The 22,502-nt window shown below is 41.3% G+C and overlaps 1 protein-coding gene across 1 annotated transcript in view; it reads left to right on the forward strand.

Moving 5' to 3' along the window:
* The window catches only part of boka (BCL2 family apoptosis regulator BOK a), a 53,411-nt gene that overhangs the window by 13,015 nt on the left and 17,894 nt on the right, over positions 1-22,502 (forward strand). The window contains exon 3 of the mRNA XM_072255809.1: positions 8,947-9,075. Coding sequence (XP_072111910.1) covers positions 8,947-9,075 — 129 coding nt within the window. The remainder of the gene's footprint in view (positions 1-8,946; positions 9,076-22,502) is intronic.

Below are 22,502 nucleotides of genomic sequence, written 5' to 3' on the forward strand. Positions count from 1 at the left end.
AGCTTAAACTCACACTGCCTTACATCTGTTTCCCACCATTTTAAATCTGTGTCCGCTGATCCTTGAACCATTCTCTAAAAACAATGGTTAGACTCCTTAAAGGTCTTTATGATCTTGCAAACTTATATTAGATCACCCCTCAGTATTCTGTACTATGGGGCAATAACCTGTAAGTACCAAATCTAGATGTCCATGCACATCAAAGAATCTACAGAACAGGAAAAGGAAGTTGATTGATTGATAGGTTTTTAGTTATTGAAAAAATGAAGGGATAGGAAGTTCATGCTGGAAAGTAGTGGGGAGATAAAAGTCAGTCGTGACCTTATTGAATGGCCCATTTTCTGCTATTTTTAAAGCTCTTTGCATATTTACTCATAGATTGTTTGTTCCACCTGTCTTTGAAACTTTGCTGATAAGTTTGTGTTTATGTCATTGTTCATTCTGTTGAGGGCTATCTATCACTTCAGAATATTTCGCACCATTGCACCTGCTACTTCTCTGCCTTTTCACCCAGCCCATCGATGTCCTCTCCCCAACTTCTTGTTTCCTTATCACACCTTCTAGTTTGGACCGATGGGTTTCAACACCCTCTAATCTGCTGATCACTGCTAGATGAGCTGGCAAAAAGATTGGGTTTAGTCATAGTGACTCACGTGATCATTTAGGCAGATTAAAAAATTTTATGAAAGGGAAATATTTAATAGACTTTTGAGGATGCATGAAAATAAACTGGCAATTTAGGAAACCTCTAAAATGTTTTTTTTAAGAGGAAGAAGTGGGGGGAAGGAGCAACTAACCTGAGGCTAAAATACAACCTGATGTGGACGTACAAGAAAAATGCTGTATCATTTCCTGCACTATTTCCTTTTTCGACACATCGTCCCTTGCTGATCCTTTTGCAGATATTGTGGGTTTGAATGCTGTAACAGGAGCCTCTTCACAGAACTATAGATCCTGCAGCATCTGAACCATTGGTACATTATTGCATTCTGATTGGTCAAGCAATGATTAAGGCCTATCACATTCTCATTGGCAGAGTCTGAGGCTTTTAGTAAGAATACTTCTCCCCTGCTGTGTAGTTTGAGATTGGATACCATGCTACTCCACTGAGTCATACAGCAGGGAAGCAGGCCATTCAGCCCCTCTCATCCATGCTGGCTGTGTTGCCCAGTAAGCTAATTCCACCTGTCTGCATTTCAAGTCAAGTCAAGTCACTTTTTATTGTCATTTCGACCATAACTGCTGGTGCAGTACACAGTAAAAACAAGACAACGTTTTTCAGGACCATGGTGCTACATGAAACAATACAAAAACTACATTGAACTACGTAAAACAACACAAAACTACACTAGACTACAGACCTACCCAGGACTGCATAAAGTGCACAAAACAGCACAGGCATTACAATAAATAATAAACAAGACAATAGGCACAGTAGAAGGCAGTAGGTTGGTATCAGTATTGAGGAGTCTGGGTATCAGTACCTCTGGGTATTGAGGAGTCTGATGGCTTGGGGGAAGAAACTGTTACATAGTCTGGTCATGAGAGCCCGAATGCATTTGAAACGTAGCCCTCTAAACCTCTCCTATCTATGTACTTACCTAGAGGGCTTTTAATGTTACTGATGTGCCTGACTCAAACACTACTACTGGCAATTCATTCCAAATACTCACCAGCCTTTTGAGTGAAGAAACTGCCCTGATGTCTCCCTTCAATTTCCTGCCTCTGATCTTAAAGCTTGTTTTTAGTGTATTTTCCCAGGGAAGGGGCACTATGTGCTTTCTATACCCCTCGTGACCTTGTACACCCTCTCAGGTCACCCACCAGTCTCCTGTATTCCAGGGAATAAATTCCTAGTCCATGCAACCTCTTAGTAACTCAGACCCTCAAGTCCAGGCAACATCCTGGTAAATGTTTTTTGCACGCTTTCTAGTTTAATAGCATCTTACCTGTAACAGGGTGGAAAACCTGTATGCACACTCCAAGTGCAGTCTCATGTACCTGCAAGATAATTTCTCAGCTCCTATACTCAATGCCCTGACTAATGAAGGCCGTCATGCCAAACACTTCTATATCATACCCTATCTATCTGTGACATTGCTTTCAATAAACTATGTACTTGCACTCCTGGGTCCCTCTGGTCCACAACACTCTCAAAGCCCTACCACTCACTGTACAAGTTCTACCTTGGCTTGATCCCCCAAAATGCAATACCTCATTGGATTTTGCCATTTCTCAGCCCACATTGACTGATCAGTGCCTCTACTTCCTTAGGAGCTTGCGAAGATCTCATTTTCTGGAACACTTATTGTTTGTTTATTCATTTATTATTTCTTCTTTCCTTTTGTATTTGCACAGTTTGCTGACTTTTGCACACTGGTTGTCCATCTGTTGGTGGGCTCTTTCATTGATTCTATTATGGTTATTGGATTTATTGAATATGCCCACAAGAAAATAAATATTCACGACTGTGTATGGTGACATATATGTACTTCGATAATAAATTTACTTTGGGCTTTGAATAATGGTACCACTTTAGCCATTTTCCAGTTTTCCAGAACCTTTCCTGTGGCCGGGGATGAAGGGAAAAAACTCCACAATTTCTTCTACAGCTTCCCACAGGGTCTGAGTATGCACCAGGTCACGGCCTGGAGATCTGCCCACTTTAATGCACTTTAAGGCCTCCTGTACCTCGACCCTGCTAATTTGTATGTGGTCTCATTCCCCCTGCTTTCTTAGCTTCCGTAGATTCCAGCGCAGTAAAAAAAACTGAAGAGAGATATTCATTGAAATCCACATAGAAAGTTCAAAGTAAATTTTATAATCAAAAGTACATATATGTCACCATATACAACCCCAAGATTGTATATGAGATTGAGACAGCAGGCTAATCTTTAAAAAGACTCATTCCCTCCCAAGCCACCCTTTAACTCTTAATATACAGTACCTATAGAATCTCCTGGTCTTTTGCTTCACCTTGCCTGTCAGATCCCTCTCATTTCTCTTTCTGCCCTCCAAATTTCTCTTTGAAATGCATTCCTACACTTATAACCATCCAGAGAATGATTCTCAGTTGCTTATGGCAGTGTATACCTCCCTTTCTTTATCAAACAAACCCTCAATATTTTTCATAAGCCAGGGCTCCCAAAACCTGCCAGCTTTGCCCTTCACCCAAATGGAAACATGCAGGCCCTGAACTCTTGACATTACACTTTAAAAAGCCTCCCACTTGGCCGATACACCTTTCTCTGCAAACAATTTCACCCAATCAACCATTGCAAAATCCCACCTGAACGCTCCAGAATTTGCTGTGCCTCAGTTCAGGACCCTTACCTGTAAACCGATCGTATCCTTCTCCGTAACTGTTTTAAAGCTAATAGAATTATGGTCACTGGATTTAAAATGCTCGCCGACAGATTCTTCTGTCCTTGGCCTTACGTCATTCCCAGGAAGAGATCTAGTGTTGCACATATCCAACGTATTCATAAAGGAAGTTTTCTTGGACATACTTGACAAATTCCACTCCATCCAAACTTTTTACACTGTGGTTGGTCCAGTCAATATCAGGGACATTAAAATCTCCCACTAATACTACCCTATTATGTTTACAACGAGCTGCAATTATTCTACATATCTGTTCCTCCATTTGCTGCTGACTGATGGGGAGAGGAAGGTTGCTATGACGTAATCCCATCAGAGTGTTTCTAAGTTCCCTTTCTTGTTTCTAAGTTTGACCCATATGTCCTCACTGGATGATGCCTCAAGAATTTCTACTACAGTATACTATATAGTACAAATAACATATAGACATCCACAGCATTGTTCTATTCAAGCCTCAACATTTAATTGCTGTGGAGGATTTCTTACTCGTGTGGAATGACATCTTTCCTGACACGGGGGTGTGGGGATCACTCTGCTTGGCAGGAGAGATTTGTAGCTGTGAAACAATCTCAGGTTCTGGGGCCTAGTCCGTGGTTGTTGTAGGAGTTGACTCTGGTACTGCAGGAAGTGGCTCTGACAGCTCTGGCCACCTTCTGGATGTGTTGGCACCCTGAACAGTGCAAGGCAAGGTTTACTGGATGGTGTGGATCATACTGTGTGAGTACGGCGTCTGACGTCACCATTTCCTTTACCCTTTGGAAAGCCACCTCACACTGCTCTGTCCGTTGCCATTTCTTCCCAGCCTATAGTAATGAGTTCCAGGGATGCAGCACCGTAGTCAGGTTTGGCAGGAACCTGTTATAATAATTGTGAAATCCAGAAAAAGAACTGCAACTGTGACATGCCCTTTGGCCTTGGGACATCCAGCACTGCTTGATTTTTCTCACACTTGTTGCATTGTGCTCTGAGCCCGTAATCTTCTCATCTTCTTCACAATGTCTTGAGATTTTGGAGATGTTCCTTGTCATCCTTACCAGTAACAATGATGTCATCCAGGTAACTCTGAGTGCCTGGACAGCCTTGTAACACCTGGTTCATAGCTTTCTGCCAGAGGGCAAGTGCAGATGTTATTTCAAAAATAAGCCCATTGTAGCGAAAAGCCTTGGGTGAGTGTTTATGGTGAGAAACGCTTTGGACTCTTCTTCCATCTCCATCTGCAGGTAGGCCTCAGCTAAGTCCACTTTGCTGAAGTGTTTCCCTCCAGAGAGGTTTGTAAAGATATCCTCTATCCTGGGCAGACGGTATTGATCAACTTTCAGTACTGGGATAATGGCAACTTTAAAATCACCACAGATCCTGACAGACCCATTCTTCTTGACTACTGGGACCACAGGCATTACCCATATGCTCCACTCAACCTTGGAAAGAATTCCTTCAGCCTCCATGTGATTTAGCTCACATGCTACTTTATCACAGATGGTATAAGGAACTAGACGTGGTTTGTAAAACTTCGGTGTGGCATTTTCATTTAACACTATTTTACCCTGGATATATTTGAGCTTTCCAATGCCATCCGTGAACACTGCTGTGGAATCATCCAGTACCTTTCTTCATTTGCTCGCAGTTGACTCTATGGTAAGGGATGTGATATGCAAATGTTGGATGGATCTCCAATCAAGTTGTAGTTGTCTCAGCCACTCACGTCCCCAAAGTGCTGAACCTCCTGTATTTACCACATACAAACCCAATGTGGCTTGTTGGTTGTTGTATTTCACTGTTACAAATGTTATTCCCACAGGAGTTATTTTTTCTCCAGTCTAAGTTAGATAACTGCAGACTTCAGTTATTCATCTTTGAAATGCCACTCAAACTCATTTTGTGGAATGACTGAAACAGTCAAGCCGGAGTCCAATTTCAGTTTAATTTATTTGCCATTCACTACTGGTGTAAGCCATATTACTTGTCTATTGTTAGTTTCACAGTATAAATCTCAAGGCTACCCAGCCCTGCGTCACTCCAATCATTATCAGGTTTTTCATCAACAGCGTGCAGATTAGTGCTCTTTTGGAAACTGCAACTTGACTTTTTATCTTTTTCTCTTCTCTCCATTTGTTTTTGTCCCCCCCAACATGCTCTTTGTATGTGTCCTTCTTTGTTGCATTTCCTGCAAGTTTTGCCTTTAACCCTGCATTGGTCTGGTGTATGTGAGCCCTTGCCACAGTGGTAACACAGTTTGTTCAGCCAGGCTGGTTTCTGTCTCGTTGTTGCAATTTTATTCATATTCGCTTCCACCTTATTTCTTTCAACTCTAACATGGGCAGGAATGCATAAGAATTGGATATATAAGCTCAGATCCTGCAGCCTCAACTGGTGTAGTCCAATCTCAAAAATACCTGGCCTCCAATTTTAAATAGATGTCAAAACCTAGAATGAATCAGAGCACAGCAGTACATAATCATGGCTTACTTCTTCGACCCATTCCAAGGCTAAATTGATAGCAACTATCTCAGGTGTGAATACTGATACTTGTCTGAGAGTCTTTCTTAATAGTCACCGAAATGCTGGAACAGAAACTCCTGTACGACCTATCGCTGGATCTTTTGAACCATTTTGTGTAGAAGCTGTAAGCCTTGCATACATTCCTGTGCCAATGATAATCAATCATTCTTCACCTTGATCTTTTCCTGAAGGCTTAAAACGATCACAGACAAAGGGAGAAGTGGCAGAAAAGGGTACATTGGGACCATGTTTTACATTAAACAACCCAAGATTTTGTAGCCATTCATAAGACCTTATGAATGCAGTGCTCTCAACACTACTGTTGTTGGCAATATTGGATGACCAACTTTATGTCCTCTTACACTAACCCGATAAACCATTGCTAACCGTAACCTGCGTAGATGTAAGAGTACTTTGCCTATTTCTACCGGTAATGTCAAAATTGGGGATGATTTAATTGCACCACAACATAATCTCAGTGCTCGAACTTGAACTTTGTCAAGGGCTTTAAGACCGCCGGTGAGGCTGACCCACAAGCAACACATCTGTAATCAAAGGCAGATCTGATTAAAGCAATACACACTCATGTCCCCCTCCTGCCAAAGCCTCAGCATTAAATCATTCAAGACTGCCCCTCTTGACAATGGCCACTTCAAATGCTCTATTTTGTCATCTTTTTAATCACCTGTTTTCTTCACAGATTAGCCTGTCAGGAGCCTCTCCTCTGCCTCCTGCCTTGAAACCTGCAAAGCCAGCACACCTCTGCAGCTCTTCCAAGTGTTCCTATTGCTATTCCTACCTGGATTTGAACTTCATTTCAGAGCTGAGAGATTGCGCCACTCTCCACTGTGTTTCCAATTGATCCACCTACCCACCCACTACGTGAGAAATAGAAGCAGGAATTGTCCTGTCATGTCGTCTTCATTGTTCACTAGAATCACGGCAGATTTTTCACCTCAGGCCATGTTTCTGCACTAACTTCATATCTGGTTGATTGAAATGTTCTCTGATCTTGGCAATTTACGTGCAAACGCTTTTGTCATGGTACAAGGAGACTTCATCAGTGCGCTGTTGATTGTTATTTCCAATAAGTCCATACTGTGTCTTTTTATTTCTTACTACTCAAAAACCTATTCATCGCTATCTTGAACATACTCAGCAGCTGAACCTCCACAAGCCCATCGGGTGGAGAATTTTCATATTTACTCTCCAATTTGAGGAAATCCTTTTTAAATCTGAATGGCTAACCCCTTAGTTTGAAACTCTGAGCCAAGGTTCAATAATCTCTTGACCTTGGAAACATCTTTGCATCTGCCCTGTCAAATCCTATGCGAGTTTTGTACGTTACTCTCCTAAAATTCAAGAGATTAAAGGATCAATGGATTAATCTCTCGATTCCAACATCACTTTCATATAAAGTTGCATGCAGTAGACATTCCTAGCGGTTTAAGCAACGTTGATCATGAAACCAGCATCACAATGAAGCTTATCTGCCTGATAATGTTGCTGCAGTGTGCCATTTGCCTGTGACATCCCTATATCACAGTCACCATGCCATAAACACTGTTCCATTGTCTGTAAAGCTCACAGACATACTGAGGTCATATAATTTGGAAAATAAAAATATTTGTTTCTGCTGTATTGAATTACTACTGTTTTATCAACTTTTTGCAGATTTATTAAATTACTCTTCTTTGTGTTACATATACATTGTTCGATTTGTGTCCTTCCTCTTTCTATTAAATCCTCACCATTTGTATCACATCCCTATCATTTGATCTGGGTTCCTGTTGTTTGTATTAACCCGCCTACTTTTACCGAGTTCCAGTAGATTTTAGAGTTGCTACTGTTTAGAATGGGACTCTACTGTTTGTAAGGGATCCCCACGTTTTCTGAGTCCTTTGGTTTGTAATAGACACTATTGTCTATATTAAGACCCCTTAGTTTGTACAGAGTCCTTGTGGTTTGCATTGGGCTCTGCTGTGCTTGCTTGTTTTGATTTCCCACTCTTTGTTTTAAGTTGCTCCAGTTTGATTCCCTGGAGCTGTGGTGCTGCATGGCTCTGGAGTCCCTCCTTGTCTACTGAGACTCTGCTATGTTTGTATGGAGCTTTTCCTGTCTGTGCTCATGGGAAGACCCAATAAGGAGAGCAGACCTCTGTGGCTCCAAGAGAAGGTGTTACATAAATCTTGTGTGACTCTGCAAAGCCTTACCCTCATCTAAATGGCACAAGCCAGAAGTTGTTTAACATGGAGAGGTACACCTTTAACAAAAAGCCTCCCACCATCCAGCACAAAGCATCCTGCTTGTCTGGCACTCCATTAAAGCTCATAACACCTGTAAAAGTTACCTCAGCAACTTAGCAAGGATTCCTTGTCAGGATGACCAATGCCAGGACAGTATGTAACCCTCACACACTGTCCTCACTTACTGTCACTGTCCTACCAGCCCTTCAGCCTCACTGGATCGAAATGCTGGAGTTCCCTCCATATAACAATGTCAGAGTATCTTCACCACGATAGATATGGTGACGCTAAGGTGATCGGGGTTGGGTAATACATGCAGTCAACAACACCCACATCCCATTAAAAAATATTGTGTAACCTTCTCAAAAATCTGACACAGGCATGACAGCTTTTCTGCCTCATCTTATGACTTGGATATCTGAGTTTAGTTTCTGGTGAAGATGGCTTGCACGACAGATTATTGGATCAACATGCATGTTAATACATTCAGATATTTTTTTCTGTTTGTTTCAGTTTGAAGGAATCCTGCGAAGTACATTATTATAAATTTGCATCACAGAATAAAATTGTTCCTAATAATCGGAATATTTATTACCAGGTCCTCTAGCCCTTTAAACAATATTCCGTGTAATCGAATTTAGAATTATGGTGTTTGGCACCAAAACAGGTCCTTCAACTCACAATGCCCATCCCAACCATTGTATCTGTCTAAACTAATCCCATTTATATGCTTTACACCTGTAGCTTTCTGTGCCTTGCGATTCAAGTACTTGTGTGGTTGTTTATTAAATCTAATTTCAATTTCATTTTTTTTATTAAGGTGACGAATTGGAGTACATCAGACCAAACGTCTACAGGAATATTGCCAAACAACTGAATATCTCCGTCACTTCTGAAAGCATTGTGTCAGATGCATTTCTGGCAGTTGCAACTGAGCTTTTCTCTGCAGGTAATTACAGGAATGCTTATTCATCTGTTCGTTAGCAGTGTTGTCTATTGTCCGACACCTTTTATCTATAATCCTGTCTCAGCACAGATTCTGCCCTGTGCCATTCCCTTTGCAGTCTTAAGCACTTGCACAGATTTACTTTTTTTTTGCCATTTCTTCCCTGTAGCTATTAAACAGAGCAGAGCTGAACATGCAGTCTGCTCCTCCACTGACAGGGGAGAACTGGGGAATGTGATGCAGAGATCGCTCTGCGAGGCAACCCCGTACCGAAAAGAAAATCAGACCAATAGCTTCAGGCATCTTCAGTACAGAAATGTCCTTTGCCAGCTCACAAATAAACAGTTCCTATTTCTGTTTTTTATGCAGTTCCACGCCCCAGCTCCTCACTCCCTGGGTATTTCATTATACGTCATATACCCTGTATTCCAGTCCCAGGCGTGGTTCCTCTTTTGTGTGTAATGATGGAACAAACTCCAGTCCAGATGCTAAACACTTGCCAGTGTTACTTTAATAAAAAGGAACGCAAATCTGTGAATCATTATATAAGGTACATTTGAAGGACTCAAACTGAATGGTTGGTATATTTTACTAGGTGAGGGCATTCAGAGCTGGAGCTCGGCAGGGCGGGGGGTGGGATCAGAATCAGAATCAGGTTTATTATCACTGACATGTGATGTGAAATTTGTTAACTCAGCAACAGCAGTTCAATGCAATAATATATAAAATAAAACGTAATAATAAATAATCAAGTAAATCAATTGTGTATATTGAATAGATTTTAAAAAGTGCAAAAACAGAAATACTGTATATTTAAAAAGTGAGGTAGTGTCCAAAGCTTCAATGTCCATTTAGGAATCAGATGGCAGAGGGGAAGAAGCTGTTCCTGAATCACTGAGTGTGTGTCTTCAGGCTTCTGTACCTCCTACCTGATGGTAACAGTGAGAAAGGGCAAAAACAGGAAAACAGATTATTATCTGAATGGTGGCCGATTAGGAAAAGGGGAGGTGCAACGAGACCTGGGTGTCATTATGCACCAGTCATTGAAAGTGGGCATGCAGGTACAGCAGGCGGTGAAAAAGGCAAATGGTATGCTGGCATTATAGCAAGAGGATTCGAGTACAGGAGCAGGGAGGTACTACTGCAGTTGTACAAGGCCTTGGTGAGACCGCACATGGAGTATTGTGTACAGTTTTGGTCCCCTAATCTGAGGAAAGACATCCTTGCCATAGAGGGAGTACAAAGAAGGTTCACCAGATTGATTCCTGGGATGGCAGGACTTTCATATGATGAAAGACTGGATCAACTAGGCTTATACTCGTTGGAATTCAGAAGATTGAGGGGGGATCTTATTGAAACGTATAAAATCCTAAAGGGATTGGACAGGCTAGATGCAGGAAGAATGTTCCCAATGTTGGGGAAGTCCAGAATGAGGGGTCACAGTTTGAGGATAAAGGGGAAGCCTTTTAGGACTGAGATTAGGAAAAACTTCTTCACACAGAGAGTGGTGAATTTGTGGAATTCTCTGCCAGAGGAAACAGTTAAGGCCAGTTCATTGGCGATATTTAAGAGGGAGTTAGATATGGCCCTTGTGGCTAAAGGGATCGGGGGTATGGAGAGAAAGCAGGTACAGGGTTCTGAGTTGGATGATCAGCCATGATCATACTGAATGGCGGTGCAGGCTTGAAGGGCCGAATGGCCTACTCCTGCACCTATTTTCTATGCTTCTATGTTTCTATGCCCTAGGTGCTGGAGATCCAGAATAATGGACGCTGCCTTTCTGAGATACCGCTCCCTAAAGATGTCCTGGGTACTTTGTAGGCTAGTGCCCAAGATGGTGCTGACTAGATTTCCAACCTTCTACAGCTTCTTTCAGTCCTGTGCAGTAGCCCCTCCATACCAGACAGTGATGCAGCCTGTCAGAATGCTCTCCACGGTACATCTATAGAAGTTTCTGAGTGTATTTGTTGACATGCCAAATCTCTTCAAACTCTTAATAAAATATAGCCACTGTCTTGCCTTCTTTATAACTACATCAATATGTTGGGACCAGGTTAGATCCTTAGGGATCTTGTCACCGAGGAACTTGAAGCTGCTCACTCTCTCCACTTCTGATCCCTCTGTGAGGATTGGTTTGTGTTCCTTCGTCTTACTCTTCCTGAAGTCCACAATCAGCTCTTTCGTCTTACTGACATTGAGTGCCAGGTTGTTGCTGTGGCACCATTCCACTAGTTGACATATCTCACTCCTGTATGCCCTCTCGTCACCACCTGAGGAATGAGAATAACCTCTCTTTTGCAACTTTATATCAGAATTGGGTAGTTATGCAGGCTGGACCAAGCACAGGCGTGCTCTGCTGCTGTATAGATCTGGTGTTTACTATGCCTGGTTGGGGCGGAAATCCCAATTCTGATTGGGAGTATAAGTAAATGGATTAGTCATTAGAGAATTGGCACACATTAAGTCCTTTTTCTGTGTTGTAACCTTCTATGCCTTATGCCTCGGTGAAAACTATCTATGTGATATAACATGGGTGTGTGCAACATTACTGGGTTTTAATGGCATTGTGAATTTGTATTGTGGATTCTTACAGAACTGTGTAGAAATGAAGTTTGAGTGAATTACTTAGGAGTTTGTTCCTACAATACATATAAAAACTGTGAGTTATTCATGCCTTTCCCTTCTACAAGAGTGATGACAAAGTTTGACATGTCATTACTTGTCCCCAAGGTTGGACGACAGCCAAAGCGACGTGTACAATAGGAACGATTGCTCAATAGAAGTGTTTTTTCACATTCACACACTTCACTGACTTGTGTACTTTAATGGCAAGAAATTGCCCTACAGTGACAGCAGGAGAGAGGGAGGGAAGGAGGGAGAGGGAAAGGAAGGGAGGGAGGAGGAGAGAGGGAGAGGAAGAGATAGAGAGAGGCAAATAACAGGAAGTTGAAAGGTGCAACACACATCAAAGTTGCTGGTGAGCATTCACCAGATGCTGCCTGGCCTGCTGCGTTCACCAGCAACTTTGATGTGTGTTGCTTGAATTTCCAGCATCTGCAGAATTCCTGTTGTTTGCGAATTTGAAAGGTGTAAGTGTTAACTGTTGCTGTTATACAGAAATTATTTTGTATGAAGTTGTTTCTCAGTGTGTAACCCAGGAGGAATGCTTTGGGAAGCTCGAACTAATTTCCTGAGTAAATGAGGTAACTGGGTGATATATACATGGGAATCTCCTGGGGAGTAAGTTTGCCTTCAACGTCCTTCAGCAGGGGCTTCAGATGTGCTAAGCACTACTTCACTATATCAGCAGTGGCCCACAGTGTCTGTTATCACAGGAAGTCTGTTTATGGGAGGAGAACATGATAGAGCTTCATTCAGATGGGAGGTGGATCTGTTAACAGCTGTGAATTTAGAGAAGCCTACAGTTTTAATTAGCTAGCACAACGTACAATACTCCTACAGAGATCAAAACCCAGAGTGACTGATGTAGTGAAAAGCAAAGGCAGTGCTCTGTGCCTGCAAACACACTGCACAATCAATCAACATACAGACTGGTGGCCTGATTGACTTGGTAGTTTCCCTACAAAACAATAAGCGAGTTCTTCCATTGCTCTGTAGTAATAATCCCCTGGATAAATACTCTTTGCCACCACATGCCCCTCCTGCCATTGTTCCATATGGGCAGAGACCACATGCTTCAATGAAAGCATGGTAAAGCTTTGCCTGTTCCATCTCACTCTACCCATTGCCCACTTTCATTTCAACGGTCCTTTCAGTGATGTTTATTATATATTGTCTTTTACCTAATCCATTGCTCATACAACAAACTCTTTGGAATGTTTGAAGACATTTGATTTGTGTAAACAGTTTCAATAAGCTACTTGCAGATTAGAATTTCTGGAAGTTTCCATCGCAGTTCAGCCAGTGAAGCATTTCACAGGAGGAAACCATCTTATTTCTGCTAGTGATTGACATACCCAACTTGCTGAAAGTTTCTATCACTTATTGTTTTTTTTTCTGGTTTTGTTTTGCATTTTCAACAGACTGTCAATAATTTCTCAACTCTTAGGCTGAGATCTCTGAGATCTCCTTACCAGTACCATACCAAATTAGCATGTCTGGCAGCCCCATTCATTACCTGCACCAACGGCCGTCCTTGGCCATTTCTGTGCTTCACATCAATCGGATGAAGGTTTATTTTACCACATGGATAATATCTTTAAGCAGTTTACACCAGGGGAGGGTCTTGAGCGAGGGGACGTGGTTACAAGATTTGCAGGATGGTCTTTTAAAAATGTGAGCAGACATTTCTTGCAAAGGGTAGCGAATCTCCAGCCTGGAGAGCTCTGGAGGCTGTATCATTGGGGTATTTAATGAGGAAGTAGATAATGTTTTGACAGATCAGGGGACTGAAGGCAGTTGGGAATTGGCAGAGGAGTTGAGGCCTATGTTAGATTGAATGGGTGGGGTAGGCCCAGGGGCCAGTGGTTGGCCTAATCCTAACTTTGTTTTCAGTTGTTATATTCTTGTGGGTAAAGTGGCTGCATATAAGCTAGATGTTGCTGGATAATGCAAATATGGAAATACTGTGTTCTAAAATAAAATATAAATTTCATCTTACATCCTAATATAATTTAACATGCACAACATCCTTCAGGTTTGGGTAAATGATTAATTAGAGTGAATTGGTTTTGTACGTTTATGGTGGAAGCTACAGAGAACTCGGGTATATGTATTCATGTTAAAAATGTCTGATCTGTCCTTTGTCTCAGGATGGATCCATTGATGTAAAACTGAAAGAAGATCACACTGTCTCAGAATTTTCTTGTTATATTTTAGGCTCCAAACATGTGCAGTTTAGTTTAAAATATTTTAATCTGCAAAAGCATCTATGTAGGAAGAGACTACAGAGCTACTGCTTTGTACAGTTAATCTGAACAATGGAGTGCTGGTAGTGAGATGATTTCCTTAGTGATTTTGAATGTATGACATTCATTCTCAGTGACAGTTTACATAGCCTGTCATCCTGGGGTGGCAAGAGGCCTCACCAGGTTCAAAGGTTTACGTTGTCATGCCTCTCTGTTAAAGAATTCCCTGTGTTCACCGTTTCAGAAAAGCTTGCCGGGGCTGAAGACTGAGGTTGTATTGCATTGTAATGAAAAACATTTTACAATTTAACCCCACCTCTCTGCACCCAGCATCCTGCTCCTGTCCCGACATCCCTGACAGTAGAGGCCGGGGGTTAGAAACATAGAAAACCTACAGCACAATACAGGCCCTTTGGCCCACAAAGTTGTGCTGAACATGTCCTTACCTTAGAAATTATCTAGGGTTACCCATAGTCCTCAATTTTTCTAAACTCCATATACCTGTCCAGGAGTCTCTCAAAGGACCTTATCATATCCACCTCCACCGCCATCAATTATTGTTACTGATTTTAACCTCTTTCTAGGTTGGTGTGGGAAAAGGCAGGGTTTCAGATCTGGTCTGCATTTCTACAGATTGAATGTCAAGTCAATGCCCAGTGCAGTGTGCCCTGGAACAAGGTCAGCCAGCCACTTACTGTCCAGTGGTAGGTCTCCTCATTCCCCTTCCCATTCACGGAGCACTAAATTTCCTGTCACTTCAGACTTCGATCTGCTTCCCTCTGCTGTCCATTGCCCGCAGGTTACCCGGGCACCTCTGGCTAACCTGTTGCCAAAAGCCTGCATCTGCAGCCTGTGCATCCATTGTGGATACCACATCTGCATGGTGGACTGCCATCTCGCTCTTCGAAGCCTGAGTGAGCTGTGGACCCAGATTTAAATCACAAGTGGGGGAGAACTGTCCATCTCTTGTGGGAGCTCTTGGCTGTTATGAGAAGGTTGTCACTTGAATGATGGTCGAATTTGGGGGAAGTTCATGAGGAGAATGAAAAATGGGATTATTTGATAGCCATTGGTGGTGCAAAGGGCCCTGTATCTGCACTTTGTGTCTTTAATTCAATGACTGCAGTCAGTTAGGAGGTCCTAAAGATTGTGGTAATCTCTTGGTTGAAGAGTTAACAGTTTATTTACCCTCTAAGAGTGTGCATTATTAGCAGGGATCACTGATTATGTGGAACAAGGGTGCTGGTAGTTAGCTGAGGAGATCTGAAATAGATAGTAACATCCAGGCTGACTCATCATCTGACTAACATGGTTAAACTCCCAAACCATCAATCCGGAGATTGCTTCAAATTCAACTCTGGGACTTAAATTCAGTTAATGATCTGGAATTCTTCCTAAGTAAGTAAAATTGATGATGACGATGGTAGAACTACAAGGTACCAGCTCACTTTGTTCACTAATGTCTTTCAGTTGAGTAAATCTTTCACATTTGGCAGTGTGGTTGTTTTTTAAAGGAGCAAGGGTAACAAATTCTGGCCATTCCCACATCCCCCACATTATAATTAAATCATCCTGATTTCCTCCAGCTCGATCTGTGAAGAGATTAAACAGATGGCGTGTGGTGAAGCCTCTCAGGTACTTTTCCCATTTAAAAAAATTTCTGTTGACATACAGTTGGAGCCTGATTAGATTGCCGGGAATGTTGTTTGGCACCAAAGAAGAAGGAAGTGACTATTTAAGTAACAATGCTGGTATAGATTTTGCAGGTGTATTGAACTAGACGCAAGGCAGGATCTGGCTGAGATGCAAATGTCTAGTTAGTAATCTTGATGAAGTGCATTACACCAGAGCTGAGGTTGGAAAGACCACATCCTGGTGTGGGTTTCTTCATAAACACAGTACCTTCACCAAAAGAAAGATCTGCTGAAACAGTGACGTGTTTTTTTGACTTTTTGCTAGCTGCATTGTTTTGAAACATAGTGTTGATATTTGTCTAAGTCTGATCTGAAATCTCCCTAGTTAGTATGACCACTCCTGGCTGATGAACAGGACAAAATATTCTACCCAAATGGCACACAAGTAATTTATAAACTGCGTGATATTAAGTTACTCCTGGTTGACTACCAGGAGAATAGTTTAAGCCCTGTGAATAGTTCAATCATTACGGAGACACACACAAGAGAAAGCAGGTGCCAAAATCAATCTGGGGCAAAAATCAAACTGCAAGAGGAACGCTGCAGGAGGACTGAAATGCTGAATGTCCCTTTGCCTCCATCGATGCTGTTTGTCCTCATGAATTTCTCCAACAGCATGTTGTTAAGTTTAACTGCTATATCCCACCCTTGAATGACTATGTGGCGAAGACTCCAAGATTTGCAACACCCTGTGTAAAGAATTCATGTCACTCTGTTCTCTGCATTAGCCTTCATCCTAAGGCTTGGCCTCCACCTGAGATTCCCCAGCAAGAGGAAATGGCCTCTCTGTATCAGTCTCTCTCTCAGTATCTAGTACATCTCATGACATCATCTACAGTCCAGCCTTGTTCAATCTCTACTCAAAGGACATACCAAGGTTCAGTCCTCTGCCTTGTCTCCATGGCAAACATTTGCTTCTTTAAATGAGAAAAGCAAAGCTGCACTTTGTATAAAATGAGGTCTCAGAAAATCCTGTAGTCTGCACCTTATGAATCAGCATTTCCGGATCTCTGCCTATCAAATACTTAGTATATCTCACCTTTTAAAAAGCTTTCTATTCTCACTAAGAATATTAACCTTACCAGGTTGCAAAGTTTCCTCTTGACCATTCACTGATATGAAGAGAAAACTGTTTCCACTGTTAGGTGGATGACAGTAAAAGTCTCCAGTTCCCTCACTATATTAACAAAATGGTTGGTCATTAAAGGACCTTTTGCCTTTTATACAGAGGGTTTCATCTGCTTCCTCTGCATAGACTCGAGGTTATTAATACTGTCCTGATTGTTACAAGTACTGTGAATAAAAAGTGAGGGGACCCCTGCACCCCCCCCCCCCAGAAATGTTCATGTTTTATTGTTCTACAACATTGAAACACAGTGCACTTAATTTGGCTTCTTTGACACTGACCAACAGGAAAGACTCTTACGTCAAAGTGAAAACAAATTTCTACAAATTGGTCTAAACACAAAATAGTTGATTGCAGAATTACGCAACCTTTTCAAGTCAGTATTTGAGTCTGTGTGGATAGGTCTCTATCAGCTTTGCACATCTGGACACTACAATTTTCCCCCATTCTTCTTTACAAAACTGCTCAAGCTCTGTTAGATTGCATGGAGATCATGAGTGAACAGCCCTTTTTCAAGTCCAACCACAAATTCTCAATTGGATTGAGGTCTGGACTCTGACTTGGCCACTCCAGGACGTTAACTTTGTTGTGTTTAAGCCATCCATGTGTAGCTTTGGCTTTATGCCTGGGGTCATTGTCTTGCTGATGTAATGCCCTGGTTCATATCTTTACTGTTATGCTGTAGGTATTTCAGTTAGCAGCTCTGTAAGGGCAGTCTGTTCTGCTTTCAGTCTGTTTGGATTGTTGTTGAAGATCAGGGATGATGAGGAATGTCTGCCATCCAATTAGGATAGTGGAACTGGGGGGGGGCTGTTTTTTTGGTGAAGGACACTAAGGTTGGTCTTGGGGTTTTTGTTTGATGGAAGATGAAGAGAGAAGATGCTGGGGAGAACCTGTCGTAGAATACAATCCAGTGGGAGACCCGTTTGTTGGAGATGGATTGCGAGCGACATTCAGAAGGTGGTGTGTTGACCGGGGGCCCAGCGTGTGAGTGACAGAGAAGTGAAGATGAGCTCCAACTTGTGCACATTCATTTGACTGCTTAATTAGAATGGGCCCTTTTTGTTTTTTCTTTCTTCTTTACTAACCCTTTAGTGAAGTAAGTTTCATAAATATAATTCCTTTAATGGTATGCAGTGTGCTGTCTATTATTTTTTGGCACTGAGTTGTAACAGGGTAGCAATGACACAGCATCCACACGACCCGCGGTTTGGGCTGGGAGAGTCGTCTCAACCTCACGGGTCTGGCAGGACTGGAGTGTGCCTTCCCTCGACTTACACAGCCAAGGAAACAAGTGGGTTTTCACTGGAAAACAAATTTTCTCCCAAATCGCCATTCCCTTGCAGATTGCTTCAGGTTTTCCTCTAGGATTTCCCTGTATTTTGCTGCATTCATTTTACCCTCTACCTTCACATCCTTCCAGGGCCTGCTGCAGTGATGCATCCCCACAGCATGATACAGCCACCACCATGCTTCACGGTAGGTTTTTGACTTCACAGACTCCCACGTGCCTTCTGGCAAGCTGAGATTTCATGTGAATCTTTTTCAACAGTGGCATTCTCTTTGCCACTCTCCCATAAAGCTGTGATGGGTGAAGCACACGGGCAACAGTTGTCTCTTCCATCTCAGCCACTGAAGCTTGTAACTCCTCCAGAGTTGTCATAGATCTCTTAGTGGCCTCCCTCACGAGTCCCCTTCTTGCACGGTCACTCAGTTTTTGAGGACAGCCTGCTCTTGGCAGATTTACAGCTGTGCCATATTCTTTCCATTTCTTCCTGATTAATTTAACTGTACTCCAAGGGATATTTAGTGACTTGGAAATGTTCTTGTATCCATTTCCCGACTTGTACTTTTCAATAACATTTTCACCGAGTTGTTTGGAGTGTTCTTTTGTCTTCATGGTGTAGTTTTTGCCAGGATACTGACTCACCAGCAGTTGGACCTTCCAGATACAGGTGTATTTTTACTGCAATCAATTGAAACACCTTGACTGCACACAGGTTTATGTATAGCTAGAACACCTAACTAATCCAATTGGCTGCACCAATGATGATTTGGTGTGTCATATTAAAGGGGGCAAATACTTATGCAAACAATTATTTTATGTTTTATATTTGTAATTAATTTGGATCACTTTGTAGACATCTCTTTTCACTTTGTCTTGAAAGAGTCTTTTTCTGTTGATCAGTGTCAAAAAAAGCCAAATCAAATCCGTTGTGATTCAATGTTGTAAAACAAAAGATGAAAACTTCCAAGGGGGTTGAATACTTTTTATAGGCACTGTACCAATTGCCATCACCATTTTAAGTGCATAGATTCCTAAGAGTCAGAGGGAATGTTGTATTTTTTCCAAGGAGACTTGAGCATTCCTTTGAAATTTTCCTCTGCCCAGCTGAAATCTCTTTTCATGACAGAGCTTGTAACCGAATTACAAGAGATTCTACTGATGCTAAAAATTTAGAGCAACACACACAAAATGCTGGAAGAACTCAGCAAGTCAGGCACCATCTTTGGAGGGGGAGTAAACAGTTGAGATTTCAGGACGACAGCTGGTGAAGGGTCCTGGCCCAAAACATTAAATGCTCTCTTCCCTCCATAGATGCTGCCTGTCTTGCCTTGTTCCTCCAGCATTTTGTGAGTGTATGGGAACATTGCATCTGTTTTGGAAGTCTGGTATAGATTACCCAAATGATTTGACCTCTGAATGGAGCTAATTCAATACAAAAAGGATGTCGGTATTGGGGTTGCTGACCTGGAAAGGAAGACTGATGTTGGTTCCTTATCCTGCTAGTGAACTTGGAGGGTTTTGAGGATCCAGCAATGGTGGAACTTTTTCTGCCATAAGTATTCCAGGTCTCGGAAGCACACGGGAGGGTTGGTAGACCATGAGTTTTATTCCAGGTATGGAATCTTGATAACCCTTTACTTCATTCCACCAAAGACCATGCAGGCAACTGAGGATTTCATTGTAAATGTCTGCCTTCATTGAAAGATGGTTCCTGAGATGCAGTAATTGTCCATGTTCTCTCAGGTCTGATCACCATTATTTATCAGAAGGTAGTGTGTGGAGCAGGGGCATTTTGATAGAGGACCTTGGTATAGCAGATGTTGACTGTAAGGCTTCTCCTCTCATTTGCTTCAATAAACAAGTCAGCCATGATTTGGGTCTTGGCTTCTGAGTGAACTTCTTTGGGCAGCCAATAGAGAGAAGGGCTTTATGAAGTTTAAAAAGGCCTGAAGCTGCTGCTCTAATTGCCCTCTTCATGGTGCCTCTTGAAGGATTGAATACACACTGCAATTCCGGAGCATTTCCTCGGCTGCTGTGAGTAGGCAGTTGAGAAGGATCCAGGAACGGACAACAGATTGATACCTCTGTAGCTACCCCAGTCAAATCTGTCTCCTTTCATGGTCACAGTACTAGTATTGCTGAGGTCTCCTTATCCCAAAAGTATTCTGTAGATTTATTCACACTCAGTCCTATAGCACATTTTTCCCATGAGATTTATGTCGGTGATAAACTTGCCTACATGAAATCTAGGAATTTTTACTTCCATATTGTTGTGTATTTAATATCTCAGTAATATTTGAGTAATATTGTAAATATTTGTTTGATTAAGCATTCTTGTTCATTTAAATAATTCTTTACTGGTTATATGTAAAAATAAGGGAATTGCAACCGTTATGACTACCACATTATATATACATGCCTCGAACTAAGACTTGCATCTCTCGGCTCCCTTGTTTTCCTTTCAATTAGTTTTTATATTTTCTTTTTTTTTTAATTTTATTTTTATTTGGATAAGGAATTCACAAATATCATGTACTTTTTTCACACATATAACCTTTTCCATTTTTTTATATGTATAAAACTACAATTATTTATACATTCTTAAGTACACATTGAGATGATATAAAAGGAAAATAAACATTTAAATAGATAATTATGTACTGTGGTAAATCTAACCTATTAGGCTAAGTAATGGAATTAATTGTTAAGAAAAATGGTAATAATAGTTTCCATATAACCCTTCTGGACCATTTCCACTGGTCCAAAATGTTGTATATAAGCCTAAATATCAACCATTGTAGGTGCTTATATCCTAATTTGTTCATGCTTGCTCCTGCCCGCAGACATAATTATCCAATCCCTATGTACTTATTTACTTAATTTTTTCATTTTTTCATCCCTTTCCCAAATTTTTCCCTTTACTTGTGTTAATTCTCTATTTTCCAAAAGAAAACAAAAAAAAAACAAACATTTAGACTAGGGGTGCTTACGTTAGTAATATTACTGTGTTGATGAGAAGAGCAGTATAAATCATTAGGAGAGTCATCTAAAGTCTGCTCGCATTGGGGTTATATATTCAATCCATTTATTCCAGATTTGATAAAATTTTTCTTTTTATATTTTCAAGTTACAAAACATGACAGGGAAGTTTTAAATGAACCTGAGATGACTACCTACCTGTTGAAGTGCGGCGAGATGTTCGAGTTTAAAAAAGGCATAGCATGAAACGCCAAGTAAAAAAAAGTGGAGCAGCAAGTATTGTTCATAAAAGGAATGACGATCATGTTAAAAAAAAGCAGAAAATGGAAGTGTTCATGGGTTCGTAACCAATGATTACTAGGTGATAATAATCCTAAATAAAAAGAAATGGCTGGCTACATTGGAAAGGTAGAAGCATTCCAGTACACCACAGACAAATGGATACTATATACTGAATGGATTGAGCAATATTTAAAAGCAAATGGAATAGTCAATGAGAAGCATGTGCTAGTTTTGCTGAGGGCATTGGATATAAAGACATACAGTTTGCTTAGAAATTTAACTGCTCCAACCAAACCAGCCAAAATGAGTTTTGCTGATATTGTAAGTGTAATGCAGGAACATTTAGAACTGAAACCATTGTTGCTTGCAGAACTCTTTAGGTTTCATAAGCGGAATCAAGAAAAAGGGGAGTCCATTTCAGCGTACGTGGCTGAATTGAAGAGATTGTCAGTGATCGGCTTAATGATGCACTGAGAGATCATTTAGTTTGTTGAATCTTACAGGATAGCATTCGAAAATGGCTCATAACTAAAACACAACTTACATTTAAAAGAGCTGTTGAAATAGTAGTATCAGTGGAAATAGCAGCCAGAGATGCAATTGAATTGCAACCAGGAATGAAAGTGAGCGTGAACAAAATTGCATCGTCTAAACAGAAACCTGCCTGGCCAAACAAATTGTGTTACCGTTGAGGCAGAGGCTCATATAAACCAGATCAATTCAGGGTTAAAGGTGAAACCTGCAGAAAATGCAACAAAATAGGATGCATATAAAGAGGCAGACAAAAATAAATGGACTCTCAGCAAAGAGAAAAAGATAAAGAGTCCAGCTGCAGTTTCAAAAAGACCACTAATCTGTATACTATTGACTAAAATCTGATAATGATAAGAGTGACACAGGAGTGAATAGCCTTATGATTTACAGTGTGAAAACTGTCAATAGATAAGCAATATGGCTTACACCAGGAGTGAAAGGCAAATTAATTAAAATGGGTATCCCTTTTGCCGATCAACTTTCCAGCTCTTAGCTCTATCCCTCCCCCTCCTGTCTTCTCCTATCATTTCGGATTTCCCCCTCCCCCTCCTACTTTCAAATCTCTTACTATCTCTTCTTTCAGTTAGTCCTGACGAAGGGTCTCGGCCCAAAACGTCGACTTCCTATGGATGCTGTCTGGCCTGCTGCGCTCCCCCATC

The sequence above is a fragment of the Mobula birostris genome, chromosome 4 (assembly GCF_030028105.1).
Source record: "Mobula birostris isolate sMobBir1 chromosome 4, sMobBir1.hap1, whole genome shotgun sequence".
In the NCBI taxonomy this organism is placed as follows: domain Eukaryota; kingdom Metazoa; phylum Chordata; class Chondrichthyes; order Myliobatiformes; family Myliobatidae; genus Mobula; species Mobula birostris.